We start from the raw sequence: 22,691 nt of genomic DNA, 5'->3' as shown, positions 1-22,691 counted from the left end.
GATTTACCTTTGCTATGCAATTACCTACACCAATAATAAATCCCTAAAACTGATGTGTAAACAAGAGAAGTTTGTGTCGTTTCACACTTGGAATCAGTGAAATCAGTTGCTAAACATAGGTACTTCACAATACTTCATTATTGTTGTCAGATATCAGTGCACAGTTTGAATATGTTTGCAGTCATTGTTTTCTGTTCAACTTGACATTACAGCTGCAGATCTGCAACAGAACAGTGCAAACATTGTTTGGAACATTAATTAGGGTTTACTGTATGTGTGAGGGTGAAGGAAGATAGTAGGCAGTATTTGATAAAGATTGTTCTTTAATTGTCAACAATAATTTGATACTTTAAAATTACAACTGTGTTAAGACATTTTGATGACACATGAGCCTTCAAAATTCTCCATCTTATTGCAGTGATATTAATAAAATCAACGATGCTATCGCTGAACAAGTTGGAATTTTTATTCAACGTTTCACTACTTTTGTCAGCGGATTCCTCCTGGGATTTGTCAGTGGTTGGAAGCTTACACTCGTTATTATTGCTGTCAGTCCTCTCATTGGTCTTGGAGCTGCTCTCATGGCATTGGTGAGGAAATAATTATGAATGCAACAATTTTTGCCATAACAGCATTCATAACAACTAAAAGACTCCAGATTTCAATTACTCATTAGTACTTGCTAATGAGAGACTAAATATATAAGCTTGATAATACATTAAGCTATTCAGGGTTACATAGAATAGGCAGCACAGAAGCAGACCCAACTGGTCTGTCCCTGTGTTTATGTTCTATAGTCCCTTCATCTTCCTTTATCCACACTTATCCTGTAATTCTTTTCTTTCCACTACATGAAGGCCTATTGATAGATAACCTCTGTCGATTGTTATAAAAATGTATCTTGTTTACTAATGTCCTTTAGGAAAGGGAAGTCAGCTCTCCTCATTTGCTCTGGCCTACACATGACTCCAGACATACAGTCATATGGCCAACTATTAATTTGGGATGGGCAATAAATACTGGCTCAGGCAGCAACATCAACATCTTAGGAATTACTTTTAACAAGACTATATTTATCTAGCTTCCATTTAAAAACATCTGTGAAACTTATGATGGATGTTTCCATTACAAACTATTCCTAGTCTCAGAAACAAAAAGTACAAGAATGAATATTACTTTTAGTCTATTTCTGCGAAAGGTTAACTGGGGATATGTTTATATTAGGAAAAGTGACTACTTTCAAATATCTACTATTGTAAGACCCTTTGCAGTGATTAGGCATCCTTGGTGGTTGGAAGCTTGAAGATTAATGTTAGTTCAATACTATCTTGTCATCCTTGGAATCAGGACACATGAAGGATTGATTGATTGACTGTCACGTGTACCCAAGTACAGTGAAAAGCTTCGTTTACAATTAGACAAGCAGATCATAGTAAGCAATGATGTACAAATCAAAAAGACTTAGACAGAGGCATACAGGTTACATTTCACGTAGTGTGCACTAGGCGAGATCGACATTAGCAAATAAGCATCATTTGAGGCTAGCGAGTCCATTCTTCAATCTAATAATAGCTGGGAAGAAGCTGTTCTTGAACCTGCAGGTGCATGTGTTCAGGTTTTCGTATCTTCTGCCTAATGGAAGAAGTTGCAGGAGATAGATGCTGAAAAAGTTATGGAGTAGAAGGCCACGGAAGATGGGTGAAAACGTTCAATTAAACCAAATCCAATGTTTTTGGATTTGGCTCCTTGTTTTAGAGCTGAGTAATATTCCCCATTTATTTGGAGCAAGGCTGACAAGAAACACTATTGTTCTTACCACTTACAGACCTACTGACTAGCAATCAAACTGCTTGGCCACATGTTCATTGGCCAACAAGTGAGGTTTGAACCCTCGACATTCAGCTCAGTGGAAAGGTTATTGTCACTTCCCTGCAGGACTGGAAATTGTGAAAAAAAAGCCAAAAATGCTAGATTACTCAATGGATCAGATAACCTCTGCAGAGAGAGAAGCAGAGTTAAATTTTTAGGGCAATGACCCTTCATCAGAATTTTTGTCATGAAAAGTCAACAACCTGAAACATTGGCCCAGATCTTCCAATTTCCAGCTCATCAATGTTTAATCAATGTTTCTTTTAGTTTATGTATTACTACTGCAAGCACATTGCATGATCCTTCTAATGGCTTACTGAAAATTTAGGTATATTTACAAAAGTTATTGGTCTCTGCAGAGAAATTAGCCCAGATTTTCTAAACTCTGGAAGACCCAATGCACTGACTCCATACAATTGCCCAGCAAGTCTATACTTCCCATGGACAATTCCCCTGTTTCGCAGGACCTTCTAAAAAAAGTCTTTAAAAGTGAGGGACCTCAGAGTGTTGCAATGTTGTGAATTGGATGGTCACCTTGAAAATGGTAAACAGAAAATTCTAGTCCAACTCTGTTGACATCCTTGATCAACTGCATTTGACTACACCTTTTTATACATCTGCCGATCTCCACTCCCCTCCCAACCAATTTAGTCTGACTACTCCACCGAACTGACCTGACAAATATTCTTGCTAATTTTTTTTTCTTCTACATGAACTTCTGAAGCCCATCTGTGGCAGTGACTTCTGGAAGCAATACTGCAAACTGTGTTGGCACACATTTGCCATGCAAGACCCATACAGCAGCCACATAATTAGATGGAAAATTGCTGACAAATCCTTTCCAGCTGCCTACCCCTTGACTCAACTAGATTAGCTCCAATCTACCCACCCAACAACCCACCCATTTGATATAATTAGCACCCATCCAGATAACCTCTCTTGACTCAAACCATCTGCCCCCCCAATGCAGCTACACATTCATCTATCTACTGCTTAATCCTACTGCCTACTGCCATTGTAGTCACTGCCACCTCATTCACCTATCATCCCACCCAGCAGTATTCCTCTCAACTACCTGCCACTCGATCAGCCTATCACCGAATCCAACTATTACCCTGCCAGGCTGTCAACCTATCCTTACCAAATGTCACCTTCTTCATTTACCAACCTACTCATGTATCACCAAACCTAGCTGTCACATTACCCACTCGCTCATTTAACCCATCCGTTTTACCTACTAACACACTTACATGTGGACCTGATGAACTCTTCACTCACATTGATTCATATATTCATTCAGAATCACATAGTGAACTTCAAACACTTGTCAGAATATGGAAGCTGGTGCTGTAAAGCGGTGATGTGGCTTGTTATTCCCCCCAACCCACACTCACCACAAACTATTTTTCCATACTAGAGAAATTCATTGGATTATTATTCTGTATTTTGGAAAAGATGGAATTGGGACACCTGGCCAGAAATGCAGAGCTCCATCAGGGTGCAGAAAAATAGGAGTGAAGCAGCAATCTAATGGTGCTTGCCACTTTGTGGAAGATCTGGGCTATTAATGCTGTGGACTGATATGTAACTGAAATCTGCTAAGTGCCACTTTTGTTGAGTTTCATAGCAGGTTTCCCTTCATGTGATCAAGAGAGTTTTCTTGCGGTATGGTCCCGAACTTACCTCATTGACTAGGTACCACTCCACTATGCCACCTTATTTATCTGATACTACCCAATTCTCCATCACTCCAGGTGAATTTACTCACCACACAGTTTGAGACATTTTTCCCCGACACAACAGAATAGTGGAAATTGACACCGGGCTTTACGGATAAGGTCGTGGAAATGCTGGCAGGTGTGATGGTGCAGAGAAGGGCCATTTAGATGATGCCATGACACCAGACCTAGCTAGCTTTGTCTGTGGTTACCACCCAGGTCAGTGCAGTCTCAACTGTCTGGAGGAACATGTAGCAATGCTACAAGATGGTCAGTGGGTTTAGTATCTCACATTTACTAGATCTCCACTAGTTCTGAGGAACGATCACCAGACTCAAAACGTTAACTATAATATTTTCTTCACAGATGCTATCAGATCTGCTGAGCTTTTCCAGCAACTTCTGTTTTTGTTCCTGATTTACACATCCATAGTTCTTTCAGTTTTTACTGGATCTCTCTTGCCCATCCCACCTCCCACAAGGCCTCAAGTTCTACCCCACTCACTGTTAAACACTGCATCTTCCCCCAATTATTCCATCTCACAACAAGCCTCCAACTTACCAGCACTGCATGGCCTCTGCTCTGTGTAGTCACTCAGTTGGACACATCACCACTTTACCCCAACTGCACCAACACTAACAACTATGCCAGCCATTTTCATTTTGCTCAATCTCTCCGTTTCTCTCATTTCCAGAGAAAATGGCCTGTAATGGAGCCAAAAGAGCCAGGAAGGGTGGTGAAGTGCTGACATTCAGCTCCTCACCCCTATGAGTCAAGATCTTACTGCCCCGGGCACCTAATTGTCTGGCTGCCTCCATGGATTTGTTAGCAGCTGCTATGGAGACCCAGGTGAAACACACTTGGAATCTGTTGGATATATGCACAGACTTGCACTTCAGGATCAATGGCAAGGCAACAGGCTAATGGAGGACACTGGCCTCACTCTTGGTGCCTGCTCCTTACAAGGAGACAGCTGCATCCACAGGCATCCATCTGGAGGAGGAACCACAGACAAGCACTTGAGAAGTCTCATCAGAGGACACTCCAGTGGTAGTCAAGCCCACATCCTGTCTACCACCTTCAGCCCTGTGAGGAGGGTACACTTTCATCTGAGCAGGATATGTTCTGCATGGCTGTACCCTCTAGCCACAAATGTCCCTTCCCAACATTGCCTGAACAAAACTCCCAGGACAATGATGTCACCAAAGAACAGGCTCCCTCTACCCCAACTCCTCGGAGATACTGTGACAATAAAGACTTCCTGTAGACACACGGGTGGCAGACATGACAATGCATTGCGAATGCATAATTATCTTTGTAAACATACATTCACTTTTCCTCCTCCTCTGTGTGAGTGAATATCTGTCTATCTGCAACTATAATGTTGAAGATCCCAACCATCCTTAGTATTACGTGACAATCTTTGGTCCAAGGTGTGAAGGGAACAGCTCCTGTATCATGTGCAGACAATGGGAACATGGAAGGGTATTGCTACTTTGACAATCATGGTCAAACTTTCCACCCTTCACAACATTGTTGTGCATCACAGCCATTAGTGGGATTGATCCCTGATGCTGTATGATTTGGTCAAGAGTGCTTGGGGCAAGGATTTGGAATAAGCTCAAACAACTCATGCCTAAGATTCGCAAATAGTGCTCCCAGGTGTGTTTCAGATTTAGTGTATGGGTGTCTGTGTAATGCTATTGCCCCTTCAATGGACCTCACATCAGTTGAAACTGAAGTTCACTCCCTCATGGAATGAAATGCTTACCCATTCCACTCCATGTATGGTGGCAGCCATTTTTCATCTCCATTGTGCACTCTTCCTTTAGAGCAGTTGCTCCTCAAACACTGAGTTGCAGGTTCAACCTCTTACTGTTGGTGAAACCCCAAATCTATACTTTTTCTGTCTGGTGGCCTTCCCTGACAATCCCATAGGTTTTAAACTTTCCCACATTCTCACTCAACCCACCTAACTCAGTGATTATCACCCCATACTGCTGCCTCAGCCCTATACCTATGCATGTTAAGTAAACATGACAGATCTACTCATGACTTTCTGCCCATTGATACCAGAATGCTGTTGACCATTGATTAACGCCATCCCACATTACCCCAATTCCCTCCACTGCTCTATCACCCCTCCCCTTATATGTTGACACCTTCACAAATGTAACATCTCCTGTATCCTGACATGATGTTTCCAAACAAAACAACTGAGTTTCTCAGCTACTCTCTTACAATTGACCCCAATAGCCCCCACCCCCTTGATTTTTAATGGATGGACCCCAGAACTGATCATGGCCCACCACATTAGCAACTTAGACAGACATCCCTAAGTGATGAGTGACCAGATACCTGGCCTTATTTGTACAACTCCAAAATTGTATTCCTGTGACTCTCTAAATTGGTTGTTCCAGAAGCACCATCGCTCAATCCCCAGACTATAGAGGTACAGGTGTCCTGTCCTTGACTGCCCAAGCAACTCAGTGAACATGCCCAAACTGCTGGACTGAAATTGCCCTTGACTTACTTTGCTGGTACCCTCTGACTGAAGAGTGTCTCCATGGACTTGACTGAGGACTGCTCCCCCCAGAGTTTAAGCCAGCATGTTTTTTGTGTATGGCAGCTGGTATTTGTATGGGATTGATGTGGCAAGGTGCTGTATAGCAACATGTGCATCCCTTCAATGGTGACTGCTGACAACCATGGCAAGGTGCGTGGCTTTGTGTCTGCACTACATAGCAAGACAAATCAGAAGCACTGCAAGCTTTTAACTTCTGAGTCAGGAAGAAAAGAGCCAAAGAGGCAAGGTTGTGACCATCAAATTAGGCACAATGTGAATGAGGGCTAAGAATGTGAAGAGCCCTGAGAGGCATCCTAAATCATTAGCCGGGTGCCCATCCCTGCACATTAAGTGTCCATGCAACAGCATTGCAATGAAAGTTGCCAGTACACTCCAAAGTGCAGTATTGAAATGGATTGGAGATAGGCCATGATGCTGATACACGCTGGATGCCAATTTCCATGAAGGTGGGAATGATGTGGCCATGAAGTGTGTCCTGAAATGTTGGAGACTGCTGTCTAAGGCAGAGGTTCAAAGGAACAAACAAAAGGAGCTGGACTCCCCAGGTAACCATTTTGACTTCCATATGGAGAATTCATATGGTCTAGTTTCTATCCAGTCCATGGGAGAATAGCAAGCTATATACAATGAGGTAAGATCAGGTAGTGAACAGGATTATAATAAGCAACAACCCATGCAAATAAGCCACTTGACATTCAGTATTGAGAATCTAATCTGACCATCCACTTGGTCATAAAATGAGTCTTACTAGTCTTGACGTCAGTAACTTTCTCACAATGGCCTGCATTGTTTGGGGGCTGGGAAGATTCCACTATATTTCTCTCTTCACAGTTATTGCCAGATCTGCTGAGTCTTTACATCATATTCTGTTTTTTCTGAAGAAAATAAAAGGCTGCTTAATTGTAAGTGGGGAATTTAATTATAAATCTGTATTGATGCTGAGTAGGTAGATTAATTTTAAGTTAAATTTGAATGATTTACCAATGGCCGAGGATTACAGGAAGGCAATGGGAGGGAGAGGATTAAAGAAAAGCAAAGTACTTTATGCAAAGCTGGAACTCCCTAGTCCCTCAAAGTAAATGCAAAGTGAATAGCTGTCATGCATAGAGATGCTAGATGTTGATTCTAAACTAACTCATGTCTCTCTGGGGTCAACAGAGAACTAGCAACAGAAAGTAACTATACTTCATCAGCTTATTTGAACAGCAAGCAAATAGATACTGCAGTATCTATTCCAATGCACAAATGAAAGTGTATAGTTATTCAATTCCCTAACCTCAACTGACAGTAAAAAGCTACTACATTGGGCTATCTCTGAACTTGGTATGTATCCTGACAAATTTCAAATGGTCCTACTCCTTTAATACACTTTTCTTCACTGACAGATAATCGGGGCATGCAGGAATATAGAGTTGAGGTTAAAATCAGATCAGCCAGGAGTTTATTGAATGGTGGAGCAGATCTGAAAGGCTGATTGGCATCATGTTGTTTGTTCATGCGTTCCTGAAAGACTTTCAAAAGATGCTGTCCCAACATCTTTAAGACAACCACAATCTTAATTTAGTTAACAATTAAAAGTATGAAGTGATTCATTCTGAAAGGTCGAATTTGAATGCAGAATACAGGGTTAATGGCAGGATTCTCAGCAGTGTGGAGGAACAGAGGGATCTTGGGGTCCACGTCCATAGACCGTTCAAAGTTGCTACCCAAGTTGAGAGGGTTGTAAAGAAGGCGTATGGTATGTTTGCTTTCATTGGCAGGGGAATTGAGTTTAAGAGCTATGAGGTTATGCTACAGCTCTCTAAAACTCTGGTTAGACCACAATTGGAATACTGTGTTCAGTTCTGGTCACGTCATTACAGGAAAGATATGGAAGCTTTAGAGAGGATGTAGAGGAGATTTACCAGGCTGCTGTCTGGACTGGAGGGCAGGTTTTATGAGGAAAGGTTGAGGGAGCTAGGGCTTTCTTCATTGGGGTGCAGGTGGATGAGAAGTGACTTGATAGAGGTGTACAAGATGATGAGGCATAGATAGAGTGGATAGTGACAGACTTTTTCCCAGAGTGGAAATGACTATGATGAGGGGGCATAATTTTAACGTGATTGGAGGAAGGTACAGGGGAGACGTCAGAGGTAGGTTCTTCACACAGAGAGTGGTGGGCGTGTGGAATGCATTGCTGGCAGTGGTAGTGGAGTCAGACACTTCAGAGACTTTTAAGCGACTCTTGGATAAGCACATGGAGAATATTAAGATTAGGCTATACAGGGTAGATTGATCTTAGTAGGATAATAGGTCGTGGGCTGAAGGGCCTATACTGTGCTCACCTGTCCTATGTTCCAAGTTCTAACTAATGTCCCATTACAATGCATATCACTTCTTAATACCATTAGAATATTCAAGGTTATGACTTTTAGCTCGAAAGCCATTACCTTTTTGCCCAATTATTCTGGCAACCCTTCCTTAAGTACCTCAAATAGATCTCCCTATAATCCCCAATCTCAAGGGAATCCAATTCAAATTCATACCTGTCCTCATAATGTAACCATTTTAACTCTGGCATGGTTGTGGTGAGTTTGTGCTATACTTTCTTTAAGGTCAATATCTTGTTGAACTATGGCACCACAATTGAATCAAATGGAATCTGACCAGCGCTCTAAACAACTGAAACATAACTTTCTCCCTCTCGTACACCAGTCCTCTTGAGATAAAGTCTATCTGATCAATTGGTCTATCTGATAAAACTCTGCACTTGTCATTTAGCTTGAGGTGATTTATGTTCCTGGAAATCCAAAACTCTTTTCTCCTTCACAATTTCTATTCTCTCACTATTTATAAAACATCCCAATTTGTCTTTCACGGATCTTAGACTTGCTAGTTTGTTATTCCTCACATTGAGTTCTGTATGCTATAGTTTTGCTGACTAATTTAAACAATGTGTCTTTGCAACTTCCAGCTCCCATCTGCAGAACTTTATGTTGTTCTTACTTCAATGTTATTTGCAAGTTCTCTGTCTTCTACCTCTGAACCAAATTGCATCCAATCCCCTAATGTTACTTACAATTTAATACAGTCTCATTTTCCTAAAAACTTTATTAAGTATCTTCTGAAAATGTTTATTAACAATATTCATAGATATTCAAGCCACCTCTACAAAAAATTTAATATGACCTTTCATACTTGTTCAAATGCTTAATCACTCTACCTCTAATAATATTTTACAGTAACTTCCCTGCCAAGCAGGTTAGTCTGAAGATTGAATTATTTTTCCATCCCCTCTGTCTTGAAACATTGTTTTTGAAGTCACAAATGGAATTTGTTAAAAAAGAAACACTGAAATCGGATTTGCAAAAGATTTCTAAATAGAGCTCGGGCATTTTATTTTTGTAGGACATTTTCTAAAGCTGTGAGAAATATCCAAATTTGCAAAACCCTTTTGTACCTTTAAGTCCTTGTTGATTTTTCTGTGGTTGTGTAATAATGCCTGCAAGAAATAAAGGAAACTATAAAAAACATAAAAATACTAATCAGTCTTCAAAAGAGATTAGCAATTTTGAGCCATTTCATACCAACTGAATACAGTCCCAAGCTCAATTTGACATATATATTGCAGTACTTATTGACTACCCTGAATACAGTTGCATGATACAAGTAAAAGCTTTACTGGAGAAAATAATTGGCATACTGAAATAATATCAACTGTAACTTTATTACAGTCTGTCTCAAAACTGACTGGCCTTGGGCTGAAGGCTTATGCTAAAGCTGGTGCTGTTGCAGATGAAGTGCTTTCATCCATAAGAACCGTGGCTGCATTCAGTGGTGAGAAAAAAGAAGTGGAAAGGTTAGTTACCACGATGAGACTGCCCTTATACTTATTTTAGTTAGTAATAAACAAGAAAAGAGAGTTATGTCATATTTACAATGAAGCCTGTATTAATGATTGCAAATCCACAGTACAAGTAATAGATAAGGGTTTGGACTTATAAGAAAAGTTCAGTGATGAAGAAATGTCCATAGATCCAGAACTTATTTCAATTTTCCTGTTTTAGATATTAGGTCTAGATAAGCCAAAATAATCTACAGCAAAAAAAAGGGAAAGAATTACTCATTCATATCCAAGGGACCCAAAATACTAGAAGAATCCACACTTTCCTTCTTCACTAGAACCACATGGCTATTTTCATATGGCTTACAAATGAAAAACATAAAGTATTGATAGAATAAAACATTGTTTGCATGTATTCTGCAGAATATCTAATGTTTCAAAATTTACTATACAGGTATGACAAAAACTTGGTATTCGCTCAACGCTGGGGTGTTAGGAAAGGCATGATAGTGGGAGTTTTCACAGGCTACATGTGGATGATAATCTTCTTCTGCTATGGTCTAGCATTCTGGTATGGATCTCAGCTGGTAATAGAGCAGAATGAATACACACCTGGAGGTCTTTTACAGGTATGTTTATCGTAAAATATTCAATTATTGGTATTTGATGAAGTCATTATGAATTAAAAGAAAATTTTGGACCAAGGCCAACTGTGATAGATGTTGCTATTCTGTAAAACACGCGTTTTTGATTAGCAGCCTTACGATTTAATATATAACTTATAATCTATTGTTTAGAACAGAAATTGTTGCATATTTATTTAAATAAATATTGGGTATACATCATTATATTACAATAGTCTAACTGACTGCGCAAGTGTTTTTAACTCAAAAATAATGAAATCTTAACTGGATTACTCCACTCTGTTGCACAGTCTCCCTAAAAGTCTGCTGGGAACCTTTAAACATCTACAGTTTCTGCCTGAAATAGGCATTAGATTATGCAAATCAGCCTTCAAACATTGTTGTTTCAAACTTGGCAGAGCCAAGGTGCGCTCAATTCAGCTTTACTAGTTTACGGTGGCCAAACCATTCCTTCATCGGACTGCCCACAAATTGGTGATTACCCTTTTCATTCCAAGGCACCAAAAGATGACTCATCTTGTTTCATAAACACATGCTGCTGCTTGCTCTGTTCAGCTCCACAATCCCTTCCAGAAATTACCTGTGTGGGCTGGCTTAATATCAAAATGGATTCTTCCAATCCTGACTGAAGGCACGAAGTATGAAGTTTGCTAATTATTTGAAAGTGCCCTGGAGGCTCAATTTGCAGTGAGCATCAGTCCAGTATATTCTAGAGCATGCTATAGCAGCAGTGTTAATTTTATGCTGGATTTGAGCACTACACAAATCTCTCCATCAGTGAAATTAGGTTAGTGCAGTATTCATTATTTTAAATAAAAATAATTTTTCAATGCCAGTTACTTATACAGATTTATTTCCTGGTTTAATAAATATTCATGGATCAAGGTTCCATTTACAGTGAGTTTTAAATGGTTTATTTTATCTTAGGTGTTTCTGGGAGTATTAGTAGCTGCTATGAATCTTGGTCAGGCTTCACCTTGTTTGGAAACATTTGCCTCTGGCCGTGGTGCTGCCACAAATATATTTGAAACTATAGACCGAGTGAGTTGAATTATTATTATACAAATCTTAAATTAAAACAAAATAGTATGAGCTCAGCAAACTAGATTAATAACAACTTTTGTTACTTATTGTAGGAACCTGAGATTGACTGCATGTCAGAAGAAGGATACATACTCAATAAAGTAAAAGGTGATATTGAATTCCACAATGTGACCTTCAATTACCCCTCCAGACCAGAAGTTAAGGTATTTAAATAAAGTACTTTGTTTAGTTCTTTTTTATAAAATTGGTGACACATGTTTTACAGTCACAGTGAAATAAATACTGATACAAGGGTCAAAGTAATTAAGTGTTCTTCACGTAAACAGCAGGAGAATGCATAGTTAGCAATTTCTTTAGGTGGCACGGTGGCTCAGCGGTTAGCTCTGCTGCCTCACAGCACCAGGGACCCAGTTTCAATTCCAGCCTCAGGCGACTGCCTGTGTGGAGTTTGCATATTCTCCCTGCGTCTGTGTGGGTTTCCTTCCACAGTCCAAAGACATGCAGGCTAGGTGGATTGGCCATGGTATATTGTCTGCAGTGTTCAGATATGTGTAGATTAGGTGGGGTTATAGGGGATACGTTTGGGTGGGATGCTGTGAGGGTTGGTGTAGATTTGTTGGGCTTCCACACTGTAGGGATTCTGTAGAACAGGACAACGGCCATTAAGAGAATCCATGGCTACTACCTCTAACGTACATAATACATTTTCTCCCTTTAATGTTCTTGCCAGGTTATAGTGGATGCATGGTTTGTTTGGACAAATGACCGAATCACTTCCATCAGTGGCATTTTCAAACCAGTGAGCAGGAAGTGTATGACAGCATCTTTGATTGTTTTTCTACTGACACAGTCAACACATTCTTGAAGCAGTGTGAATGTGTTAATCACCCTAATGCTCATTAATTAAATTGTAAACAAATTAACATTTGGGGCAGCACAGCGGCTCAGTGGTAAGCACTGCAGCCTCACAGCACCAGGTACCCGGGTTCGATTCCAGCCTCAGGTAACTGTCTGTTTGGAGTTTGCACATTCTCCCCGCATCTGCATGGGTTTCTTCCGGGTGCTCCGGTTTCCTCCCACAGTCCAAAGATGTGCTGACTAGGTGGATTGGCCATGCTAAATTGCCCGTAGTGTTCAGGGGTATGTGTGGCTTACAGGGGGATGGGTCTGGGTGGGATGCTGCAAGGGGCGGTGTGGACTTGTTGGGCCGAAGGGCCTGTTTCCACACTGTAGGGAATCTGTAGGGAATCTAATTTAAAGACACACCATTATTACAGATCTACTCTTTGGTGGCGTATACATCCCTGCATAAATGATTAATTTGCTTTATTCATGTGGTTTATAACTTGTCTTTACTCTAGTTTTACATACATTTCCCAGATCCTTGATCGACTTAGTATGGTGATTAAAGCAAGTGAAACAACAGCCTTTGTTGGTCCAAGTGGGTCTGGTAAAAGCACAGCAGTGCAGCTCATACAGAGATTCTATGATCCTAAACAAGGAATGGTATGCTTTTAAATTGTTTGATTAAATCATAAATGAGTAGAAAATTACATGTAAGTTTGTCTGTCTATTGTCATACAGATATTTTTTCACGTAGTTTTCAGTCATAGTCACTTGAAATATTACCAGTTGCAGAATACATCATTACTTTTTCACATATAGATGTTCACTTCCTATTCATGCCTGCGGTGTGCCATTTAAACATAATTTCTTTTCTCAGATTACTAACTTATTCCTCCTGTTCCTAGTCATGACTTTATTCTGTGGTTTCTTTTCCACTGTACATGTGTCAGTGCAGCACTTCTAGCTACAGGGCTACTATTATCTACTTACATTTTCCTGTATTGAGGTTGTTACCATTCATCATTTGTACGTCAAACTTAGACAATAAGGTGTAAGAACTAAGAAGAGCTTACTGTGATCAAGACAAGAATTGTCTGTTCCCATATTCAAGGCTCATGGCCTCTGAGTTTTTAGACTCCTCCAAAAAATCATTGGTCCAGACAAGGGAAACGTGGGAACAGTTATTTAGTAGCTGTGGAGAAAGGCCAAACAAAAAATGACTAAATAACAAGGCCTGGAGGTAACTTAACAAATGCATACAAATCTTTTGCTGCAATTATAAGCTAGAAAAAATGAATGATCTCTCAGGCACACAAAGTTAAGACCAGGTACTCAGGCCCTATAGCAATGCAGTGTGAGAAGCATGTTTCACATTTGCATTATCTTATCTTTTCTGTAGTGAACATAAATTACAAATTACTGGTTATATCCCCAAAAATATCTATTTCCCTTCCGAACCAGTTTTCATTTAACTAAATATGAAGTTAAATAATACAGTCAGTGGTGAGTGGGGTTCCACAGGGCTCTGTCCTTGGGCCTCTACTGTTTGTAATTTTTATTAATGACTTGGACGAGGGAATTGAAGGATGGGTCAGCAAGTTTGCAGACGACACAAAGGTCGGAGGTGTCGTTGACAGTGTAGAGGGCTGTTGTAGGCTGCAGCGGGACATTGACAGGATGCAGAGATGGGCTGAGAGGTGGCAGATGGAGTTCAACCTGGATAAATGCGAGGTGATGCATTTTGGAAGGTCGAATTTGAAAGCTGAGTACAGGATTAAGGATAGGATTCTTGGCAGCGTGGAGGAACAGAGGGATCTTGGTGTGCAGATACATAGATCCCTTAAAATGGCCACCCAAGTGGACAGGGTTGTTAAGAAAGCATATGGTGTTTTGGCTTTCATTAACAGGGGGATTGAGTTTAAGAGTCGTGAGATCTTGTTGCAGCTCTATAAAACTTTGGTTAGACCGCACTTGGAATACTGCGTCCAGTTCTGGGCGCCCTATTATAGGAAAGATGTGGATGCTTTGGAGAGGGTTCAGAGGAGGTTTACCAGGATGCTGCCTGGACTGGAGGGCTTATCTTATGAAGAGAGGTTGACTGAGCTCGGTCTCTTTTCATTGGAGAAAAGGAGGAGGAGAGGGGACCTAATTGAGGTATACAAGATAATGAGAGGCATAGATAGAGTCGATAGCCAGAGACTATTTCCCAGGGCAGAAATGGCTAGCACGAGGGGTCATAGTTTTAAGCTGGTTGGTGGAAAGTATAGAGGGGATGTCAGAGGCAGGTTCTTTACGCAGAGAGTTGTGAGAGCATGGAATGCGTTGCCAGCAGCAGTTGTGGAAGCAAGGTCATTGGGGTCATTTAAGAGACTGCTGGACATGCATATGGTCACAGAAATTTGAGGGTGCATCCATGAGGATCAATGGTCGGCACAACATTGTGGGCTGAAGGGCCTGTTCTGTGCTGTACTGTTCTATGTTCTATGTTCTATGTTCTAAGTCTCATTAAAATGTGGAGTTGTTCCTCACATGCTGAGAACTTGAGCGTACATCTTAAGACAATGACCTAATGAAGTACTGAGGAAGTTTTGCACTGTTTCAAGTGACACAGTAAAGTAAGGCCTCATTGGCTTGCTTGTGTACATGTAAAAGACTCACGGTATCTTTTGCAAAAAAGAGCAGAAAATTTCCTGATATCCTGAACCACAGTCATCTCTGAGCCAAAATGCCAAGAAAAATAGCATTAGATAATCGCTTATCTAACTGTGCATAAATTGCTTGGGGTGCAGAAGCAATAACCTTGACCCAAAAATAATTTATTTTCTGTTATGTATAATGTGATATCCTGAAGGGAGGAGTGGTGTTGCAGTAAATGCAAGTAATTTTTTTTCACAAAGCAATAATCAATTAATGAATGAACAAAAACCAAAATAACTGCAGATGCTGTAAATCAGGAACAAAAATAAACGTTGCTAGAAAAGCTGGCAGCATCTGTGAAGAAAAAAATCAGAGTTAACATTTTGAATCTGGTGACCCTTCCTCAGAAGAATGAATGAACAAATGTTGAATACAGTTTGGGTCACCACACTACCAGAAGGATGTGGATGCTTTGGAGACGGTACAGAAAAAAGGTTTACCAGAATGTTGCCTGTTATGGGTGATTTTACCTATGAAGAAAGGTTATCTAGATTGGATTTATTTTCAGTGGAGTACAGGCAGTTGAGGGGTGACCTAATAGAAGTTGATAAGATTGTGAATGGCATGGAGAGAGTGGAAAGTATGAGGCTTTTTCCCAGGTTGCATGGGTCAGTTACGAGGGGACACAGGTCAAGGTGTGAGGGGGAAGTTTAAAAGAGATGTACAAGGTAAGGAGATAATGGGAACTGCAGATGCTGGAGATTCCAAGATGATAAAATGTGAGGCTGGATGAACACAGCAGGCCAAGCAGCATCTCAGGAGCACAAAAGCTGACGTTTCGGGCCTAGACCCTTCATCAGAGAGGGGGATGGGGGGAGGGAACTGGAATAAATAGGGAGAGAGGGGGAGGCGGACCGAAGATGGAGAGCAAAGAAGATAGGTGGAGAGGGTGTAGGTGGGGAGGTAGGGAGGGGATAGGTCAGTCCAGGGAAGACGGACAGGTCAAGGAGGTGGGATGAGGTTAGTAGGTAGCTGGGGGTGCGGCTGGGGGTGGGAGGAAGGGATGGGTGAGAGGAAGAACCGGTTAGGGAGGCAGAGACAGGTTGGACTGGTTTTGGGATGCAGTGGGTGGGGGGGAAGAGCTGGGCTGGTTGTGTGGTGCAGTGGGGGGAGGGGATGAACTGGGCTGGTTTAGGGATGCAGTGGGGGAAGGGGAGATTTTGAAACTGGTGAAGTCCACATTGATACCATATGGCTGCAGGGTTCCCAGGCGGAATATGAGTTGCTGTTCCTGCAACCTTCGGGTGGCATCACTGTGGCAGTGCAGGAGGCCCATGATGGACATGTCATCAAGAGAATGGGAGGGGGAGTGGAAATGGTTTGCGACTGGGAGGTGCAGTTGTTTGTTGCGAACTGAGCGGAGGTGTTCTGCAAAGCGGTCCCAAAGCCTCCGCTTGGTTTCCCCAATGTAGAGAAAGCCGCACCGGGTACAGTGGATGCAGTATACCACATTGGCAGATGTGCAGGTGAACCTCTGCTTAATGTGGAATGTCATCTTGGGGCCTGGGATGGGGGTGAGGGAGGAGGTGTGGGGACAAGTGTAGCATTTCCTGCGGTTGCAGGGGAAGGTGCCGGGTGTGGTGGGGTGGGAGGGCAGTGTGGAGCGAACAAGGGAGTCACGGAGAGAGTGGTCTCTCCGGAAAGCAGACAGGGGTGGGGATGGAAAAATGTCTTGGGTGGTGGGGTCGGATTGTAAATGGCGGAAGTGTCGGAGGATAATGCGTTGTATCCGGAGGTTGGTAGGGTGGTGTGTGAGAACGAGGGGGATCCTCTTGGGGCGGTTGTGGCGGGGGCGGGGTGTGAGGGATGTGTCGCGGGAAATGCGGGAGACGCGGTCAAGGGCGTTCTCAATCACCGTGGGGGGGAAGTTGCGGTCCTTAAAGAACTTGGACATCTGGGATGTGCGGGAGTGGAATGTCTTATCGTGGGAGCAGATGCGGCGGAGGCGGAGGAATTGGGAATAGGGGATGGAGTTTTTGCAGGAGGGTGGGTGGGAGGAGGTGTATTCTAGGTAGCTGTGGGAGTCGGTGGGCTTGAAATGGACATCAGTTACAAGCTGGTTGCCTGAGATGGAGACTGAGAGGTCCAGGAAGGTGAGGGATGTGTTGGAGATGGCCCAGGTGAACTGAAGGTTGGGGTGGAAGGTGTTGGTGAAGTGGATGAACTGTTCGAGCTCCTCTGGGGAGCAAGAGGCGGCGCCGATACAGTCATCAATGTACCGGAGGAAGAGGTGGGGTTTGGGGCCTGTGTAGGTGCGGAAGATGGACTGTTCCACGTAACCTACAAAGAGGCAGGCATAGCTGGGGCCCATGCGGGTGCCCATGGCCACCCCCTTAGTCTGTAGGAAGTGGGAGGAGTCAAAAGAGAAGTTGTTGAGTGTGAGGACGAGTTCCGCTAGGCGGATGAGAGTGTCGGTGGAGGGGGCCTGGTCGGGCCTGCGGGACAGGAAGAAGCGGAGGGCCTTGAGGCCATCTCCATGCGGAATGCAGGTGTACAGGGACTGGACGTCCATGGTGAATATGAGGTGTTGGGGGCCAGGGAATTGGAAGTCCTGGAGGAGGTGGAGGGCGTGGGTGGTGTCACGGACATAGGTGGGGAGTTCCTGGACCAAAGGGGAGAAAATGGAGTCCAGATAGGTGGAGATGAGTTCGGTGGGGCAGGAGCAGGCTGAGACGATGGGTCGACCAGGGCAGGCAGGTTTGTGGATTTTGGGAAGGAGATAGAAACGGGCTGTGCGGGGTTGGGGAACAATGAGGTTGGAGGCTGTGGGTGGGAGGTCCCCTGAGGTGATGAGGTCATGAATGGTGTTGGAGATGATGGTTTGGTGCTCGGGTGTGGGGTCATGATCGAGGAGGCGGTAGGAGGTGGTGTCGGAGAGTTGGCGTCTGGCCTCGGCGATGTAGAGGTCAGTACGCCATACTACCACTGCGCCACCCTTGTCTGCGGGTTTGATGGTGAGGTTGGGGTTGGAGCGGAGGGAGCGGAGGGCTGCCCGTTCTGCGGGGGAGAGGTTGGAGTGGGTGAGAGGGGTGGAGAGGTTGAGGCGGTTAATGTCTCGACGGCAGTTGGAGATGAAGAGGTCGAGGGAGGGTAGGAGGCCTGGGGGTGGTGTCCAGGAGGAGGACTTGTGTTGGAAGCAGGTGAAGGGGTCAGTGGAAGGAGGGTTGGGTTCCCGGTTGAAGAAGTAGGCATGCAGGCGAAGACGGCGGAAAAACTGCTCTATACAAGGTAAGCTTTTGACATAAAGGGTGCTGAGTGCATGGAATGCATTGCCAGAGGAGGTGGCGGACGCAGACACAATAGCAGCATTCAAGAAACACCTGTACGAGCACATGAATAGGAAGGGAACAGAGGGATACAGAGCCTGTAAGTGAAGACAGTTGTAGTAAGGAATGGCAAAACATAATGGCGCAGGCTTAGAGAGCCAAAGGGCCTGTTCCTGTGTTGTATTGTTCTTTATTCTTCGGGAAGGGGATCTTAAATTAGTTTAAATTTTACTTGCAAAGATACACCTTGTGTACTTATTAGACAAAATGACTATTCAAAACTTTATGCATACTTATGACACAATTTAGATAATTTCATATTTAGTAAAGTAAATTTTACACTTTATTACTAAAAACAAGATTAACATCTAAGGACCATATTTGAAACAATAAGATTACTTCAAATTAACTTCTTGACTGCATAATGCATCAATGTCATAAATTTGATTTGTCCTTGCAGGTCACTCTGGATGGCCATGATATTCGCTCTTTGAATATTCAATGGCTGCGTTCTTTGATTGGAATCGTTGAACAGGAGCCTGCCTTGTTTGCTACCACCATCGAAGAGAACATTCGCTATGGTTGTGATTGTTTGACAAAGGATCAGATTATCAAAGCAGCCAAGGAGGCCAATGCATATAATTTCATTATGGAACTACCACAGGTAACATCTAACAAGCATTATTGGCATCTGGAAGAGTAAATATTATCCAGTACTGTAATTGTTCAATGGGATTTATCCCAGGCAATGAATTTAATCTCCACTTACCTTTCATTCCAAATTGTGAAGAACAAGTATAGATTTAGATATTAAATCACTGATGAAGATAAAAACAGTACACTCCCCCCCCCCACAAAAGTAGCATATTAGGACTTTTAGTTAATAGGATCATAAACCACTTTTCCTTCTTGCATTTATAAACTATTTCAGCACAACACTTTTATAAATTGGATCAAGACATTGTTATCACTACTCTTAAATGAGGAGGAACACATTAGATTTAGTACATAGAACATTCCCTGCAAGATATTCATTCATACAGAAAGTGAGGAAACAATATACTAACAATCACTTATATTCAACTGACTACTGTTATTAAATTCTGTGATATATTTAGTTAAAGATATTGACAGAATATATTATTTCTTATATTAGCTTATTTATGTTATTATGAATAAGTAAGGAAAGATGATCAGCTTCTTCCTTTCAAACCTACTCTCAGTGGGTCACAACAAATATTCAAAAAAATCAACAACCGGAATTACAGGAAAATCTTAGCAGGTCTGGCAGCATTTGTAGAGAGAAACTGGAGTTAATGTTTCAGATCCAGAGACCCTTTACAAAAAGAAATATTTCTATTTCTTTTTAAGTGCATAGCAATCAGGCTGTCACACTTGCAGTAAAAAGTAATTAATTCCATTTTATAAAGGTGTAAATTCCAAAATTTTATTGAGTGAAAAAAGAGGAATTTTTTTTAGCCTTAAATAAAAATGTGACATCAAAAACACACAAAACAGGTTCCAATCTTAAAAAGAAAGGGGATGTCCATTCAGACACAAAGGTACAGGTCATCACAGTTTAAAATTCATTTTGTATTTGAGGTGTTGGATTTTAAACCTGAGTCCTGAGTGCTCAGCTGTCATTTTGTTTCTTCAGCAGTAGTGAAGCTTGAACTTGAGTTCTTGGTGAATAATTGTTGTTCTTAGTTATTTATTCACCAGGCATTGGGTTATGGGGTCAAGAGGGGAGGAAGAGAAAGGAGTTTTCAGCATTCTTGCTGTTGTCAGTCCATGTTGCTTTCTCTCTCTGCTGCTCAAAAGTAAGCTACTTTCTAGGTTAATTTTAATAACCCAAATGTAACTCCATAACCTTTTTTTCAAACGGAATATTTCACAGAAAATCTTTCATCTTCCAATGCATTAATTTGTCATAAAAGTGTCAATGAAGCGAGTGATACAAATTCATTGACACCTTGTGATTCTTAATTAAAATGCATCCAGTTTCATTGATTCCATGCAGATTGCCTGACCTTGTTAGGTGATCACAGTAGCTTTTTTAAATCATTCAGTCCATAAGACAGGAAGAAATAAGTCTATTTTAAAACTATTTTAAGTCCCTATAAGTCTCAAGTGTTAAAGTCAAAGTGACTTCAATTATGACAATAGCCAAGGTACATAGAACATAGAACATAACAGCACAGTACAGGCCCTTCGGCCCTCAATGTTGTGCCGACCTGCCATACCAATCTGAAGCCCATCTAGCCCACATTATTCCATGTACGTCCATACGCTTGTCCAAAGGTAGTTTTGCAACACAGAATATTTGCATGATGCACCATTTTCTGAAAACAAATACCTGTTGCATTAAATTTAATCATTGCTGAATATATGAATATTTTTTCAAACGCAGATTATTGAGGGTGGGGAAGCAATGAGTAGAATCTACCTGTGGTGGTAAGGGAGGTAATCGGATAGGTTGGAATCAGAACATAGACTCCCACTTCCTGGCACCACAGGAATTAGATTCTATGTAGGAAGGCCCAAGCTGCACCCTCCTGCTCTGCTGTCAATGAGGCCCCTATGTGACATATTAATAATCAACTCCATTCCTGGCAGGTGATAACTTTGGCAGCCTTCCTGACAAGTAAAACAGAATGGACTGTTCATTGGGTTTGGAGGCAAGGTAGTTTGGGGCACTCCAATCTTAGGATAATCAGGGCATGGATAGATGTCAATGTCTGGCTGCTGAAAGCCATCCGACTACACTTTCTTGCAAACCAGAACTCCTCCGTCTTTCTGTGATCTCCACCCTGAAAAGTCACCAACTGTACCAACTGCTCCTGGGCATCTGCACTGCTGCACGTTTAGCAACCTAACCTGTGATGGGATGCTGTGGCTTCTGATTGCCTGGAAACTGCAGGCAAGACAGAGCATCACTGCCCTGGGAAGTGATCCAGCAATAAGACAACAAGACGATCACTGAGATGCCCGGTACCTGATGGACAAAGGAGGTACTGGATGTACCTGTTCATGGTGGTGATCATGGTGATGGTAATTGATGGATGGGTGTTTTGGAGGATTTGGTAGCATTTTGCATGTACCAGCACATTTGAAAACAAAATTAGAAGATCCTGTCTGATTTTACAGCTGTTACCACAGTCTTATCATTGAATAATAAACCTAACCCAGATGGTGACGCCTATATCCCACCAGTCAGTTTCAGATATAATAGTCTAGGAGTCAAGTGAAATTCCGGCAGCTTTTCCCTAGCCAAAAGAACTTGTCAACCCCGAAAAAGAAAGCCATCAACACTGTTGTGCCGTTTTCCCCATTTCCCACATTGACAGTTTTGTGCATCAGATTTACATAGTGTGGGTGTTCAACTACATACATATACCATTCCCATAGATATTATGTTTGAATATTTCTACCTTTACTTCCCAATTCATGTTTTTTTTCAGAAATTTGACACCCTTGTTGGTAAAGGTGGAGGCCAAATGAGTGGAGGACAAAAGCAACGCATTGCTATTGCTCGAGCTCTTGTGAGAAATCCGAAAATTCTGTTACTAGACATGGCAACTTCAGCACTAGACAATGAGAGTGAGGCTATTGTTCAAAATGCATTGGATAAGGTGTGTTTTTATAACAAAGACACAGAAAAACCATTGGCTGACATCTCCCCTTAAAGCTATTTCAGCTTTACAGCCTGCCTGGCTCCCTGGTTCTTGTGACCCTGGCCTTTACTGAAAACTTACCCAGCACACTCCTTTTCTTCGTCCTGTTTTCAGTGGCTGCATCTTCATCTGCTCTGACTTCATTTCCATGCCTTCTCTCCCCAAACCTGCCTGCCTCTGTGATGAAGGGTGTAAACAGAAACGTTGACTCTTCCTGCTTCTCTGATCTGCTGTGTTCCTCCAGCTCCACACGGTATTGACACTGCCTTTCTAACCCTGCTTAGTCCGTAAGTCTGTTTGATTACATTTTTGGTGACTCATCTTCATTATTCATTTCTTGCCTTTATCTTCTTTTATCTTTATGCTATTCATAAACATGTTTGGATGTATTTCAACTTTCAAGTTGTGACAGAAAGGACTCTTGTTTTTGCTGATGTTCTTATTGTTGCTATGTACGATTTTTTGATTAGCTACCTGTTGCCTTATAAAAGTTAACTAATGAAGTAAATAATTATGTTTAATT

The 22,691-nt window shown here is 42.0% G+C and overlaps 1 protein-coding gene and 1 long non-coding RNA gene across 10 annotated transcripts in view; one reads left to right on the top strand and one right to left on the bottom strand.

Annotated features, from left to right (window-relative positions):
- Positions 1-22,691, top strand: part of LOC125454018 (bile salt export pump) — a 104,257-nt gene that overhangs the window by 37,512 nt on the left and 44,054 nt on the right. For all 9 annotated transcript variants that reach the window (XM_059647345.1, XM_059647346.1, XM_059647351.1 and 6 more), the window contains 8 exons: positions 419-590; positions 9,888-10,012; positions 10,452-10,626; positions 11,569-11,682; positions 11,778-11,888; positions 13,066-13,191; positions 18,955-19,158; positions 21,956-22,126. In XM_059647345.1, coding sequence (XP_059503328.1) covers positions 419-590; positions 9,888-10,012; positions 10,452-10,626; positions 11,569-11,682; positions 11,778-11,888; positions 13,066-13,191; positions 18,955-19,158; positions 21,956-22,126 — 1,198 coding nt within the window. The remainder of the gene's footprint in view (positions 1-418; positions 591-9,887; positions 10,013-10,451; positions 10,627-11,568; positions 11,683-11,777; positions 11,889-13,065; positions 13,192-18,954; positions 19,159-21,955; positions 22,127-22,691) is intronic.
- On the bottom strand, positions 341-22,543 carry LOC132209822 (uncharacterized). The gene is made up of 3 exons (XR_009445954.1): positions 22,250-22,543; positions 9,614-9,655; positions 341-1,632 (listed from the first exon to the last, which is right to left on the bottom strand). It is a non-coding gene; the product is annotated as an uncharacterized LOC132209822 (long non-coding RNA).

This window comes from Stegostoma tigrinum, chromosome 7 (assembly GCF_030684315.1).
Source record: "Stegostoma tigrinum isolate sSteTig4 chromosome 7, sSteTig4.hap1, whole genome shotgun sequence".
NCBI lineage: Eukaryota > Metazoa > Chordata > Chondrichthyes > Orectolobiformes > Stegostomatidae > Stegostoma > Stegostoma tigrinum.
The sequence above is the reverse complement of the archived record's forward strand: the minus strand, read 5'-3'. Positions and strand labels throughout refer to the sequence as shown.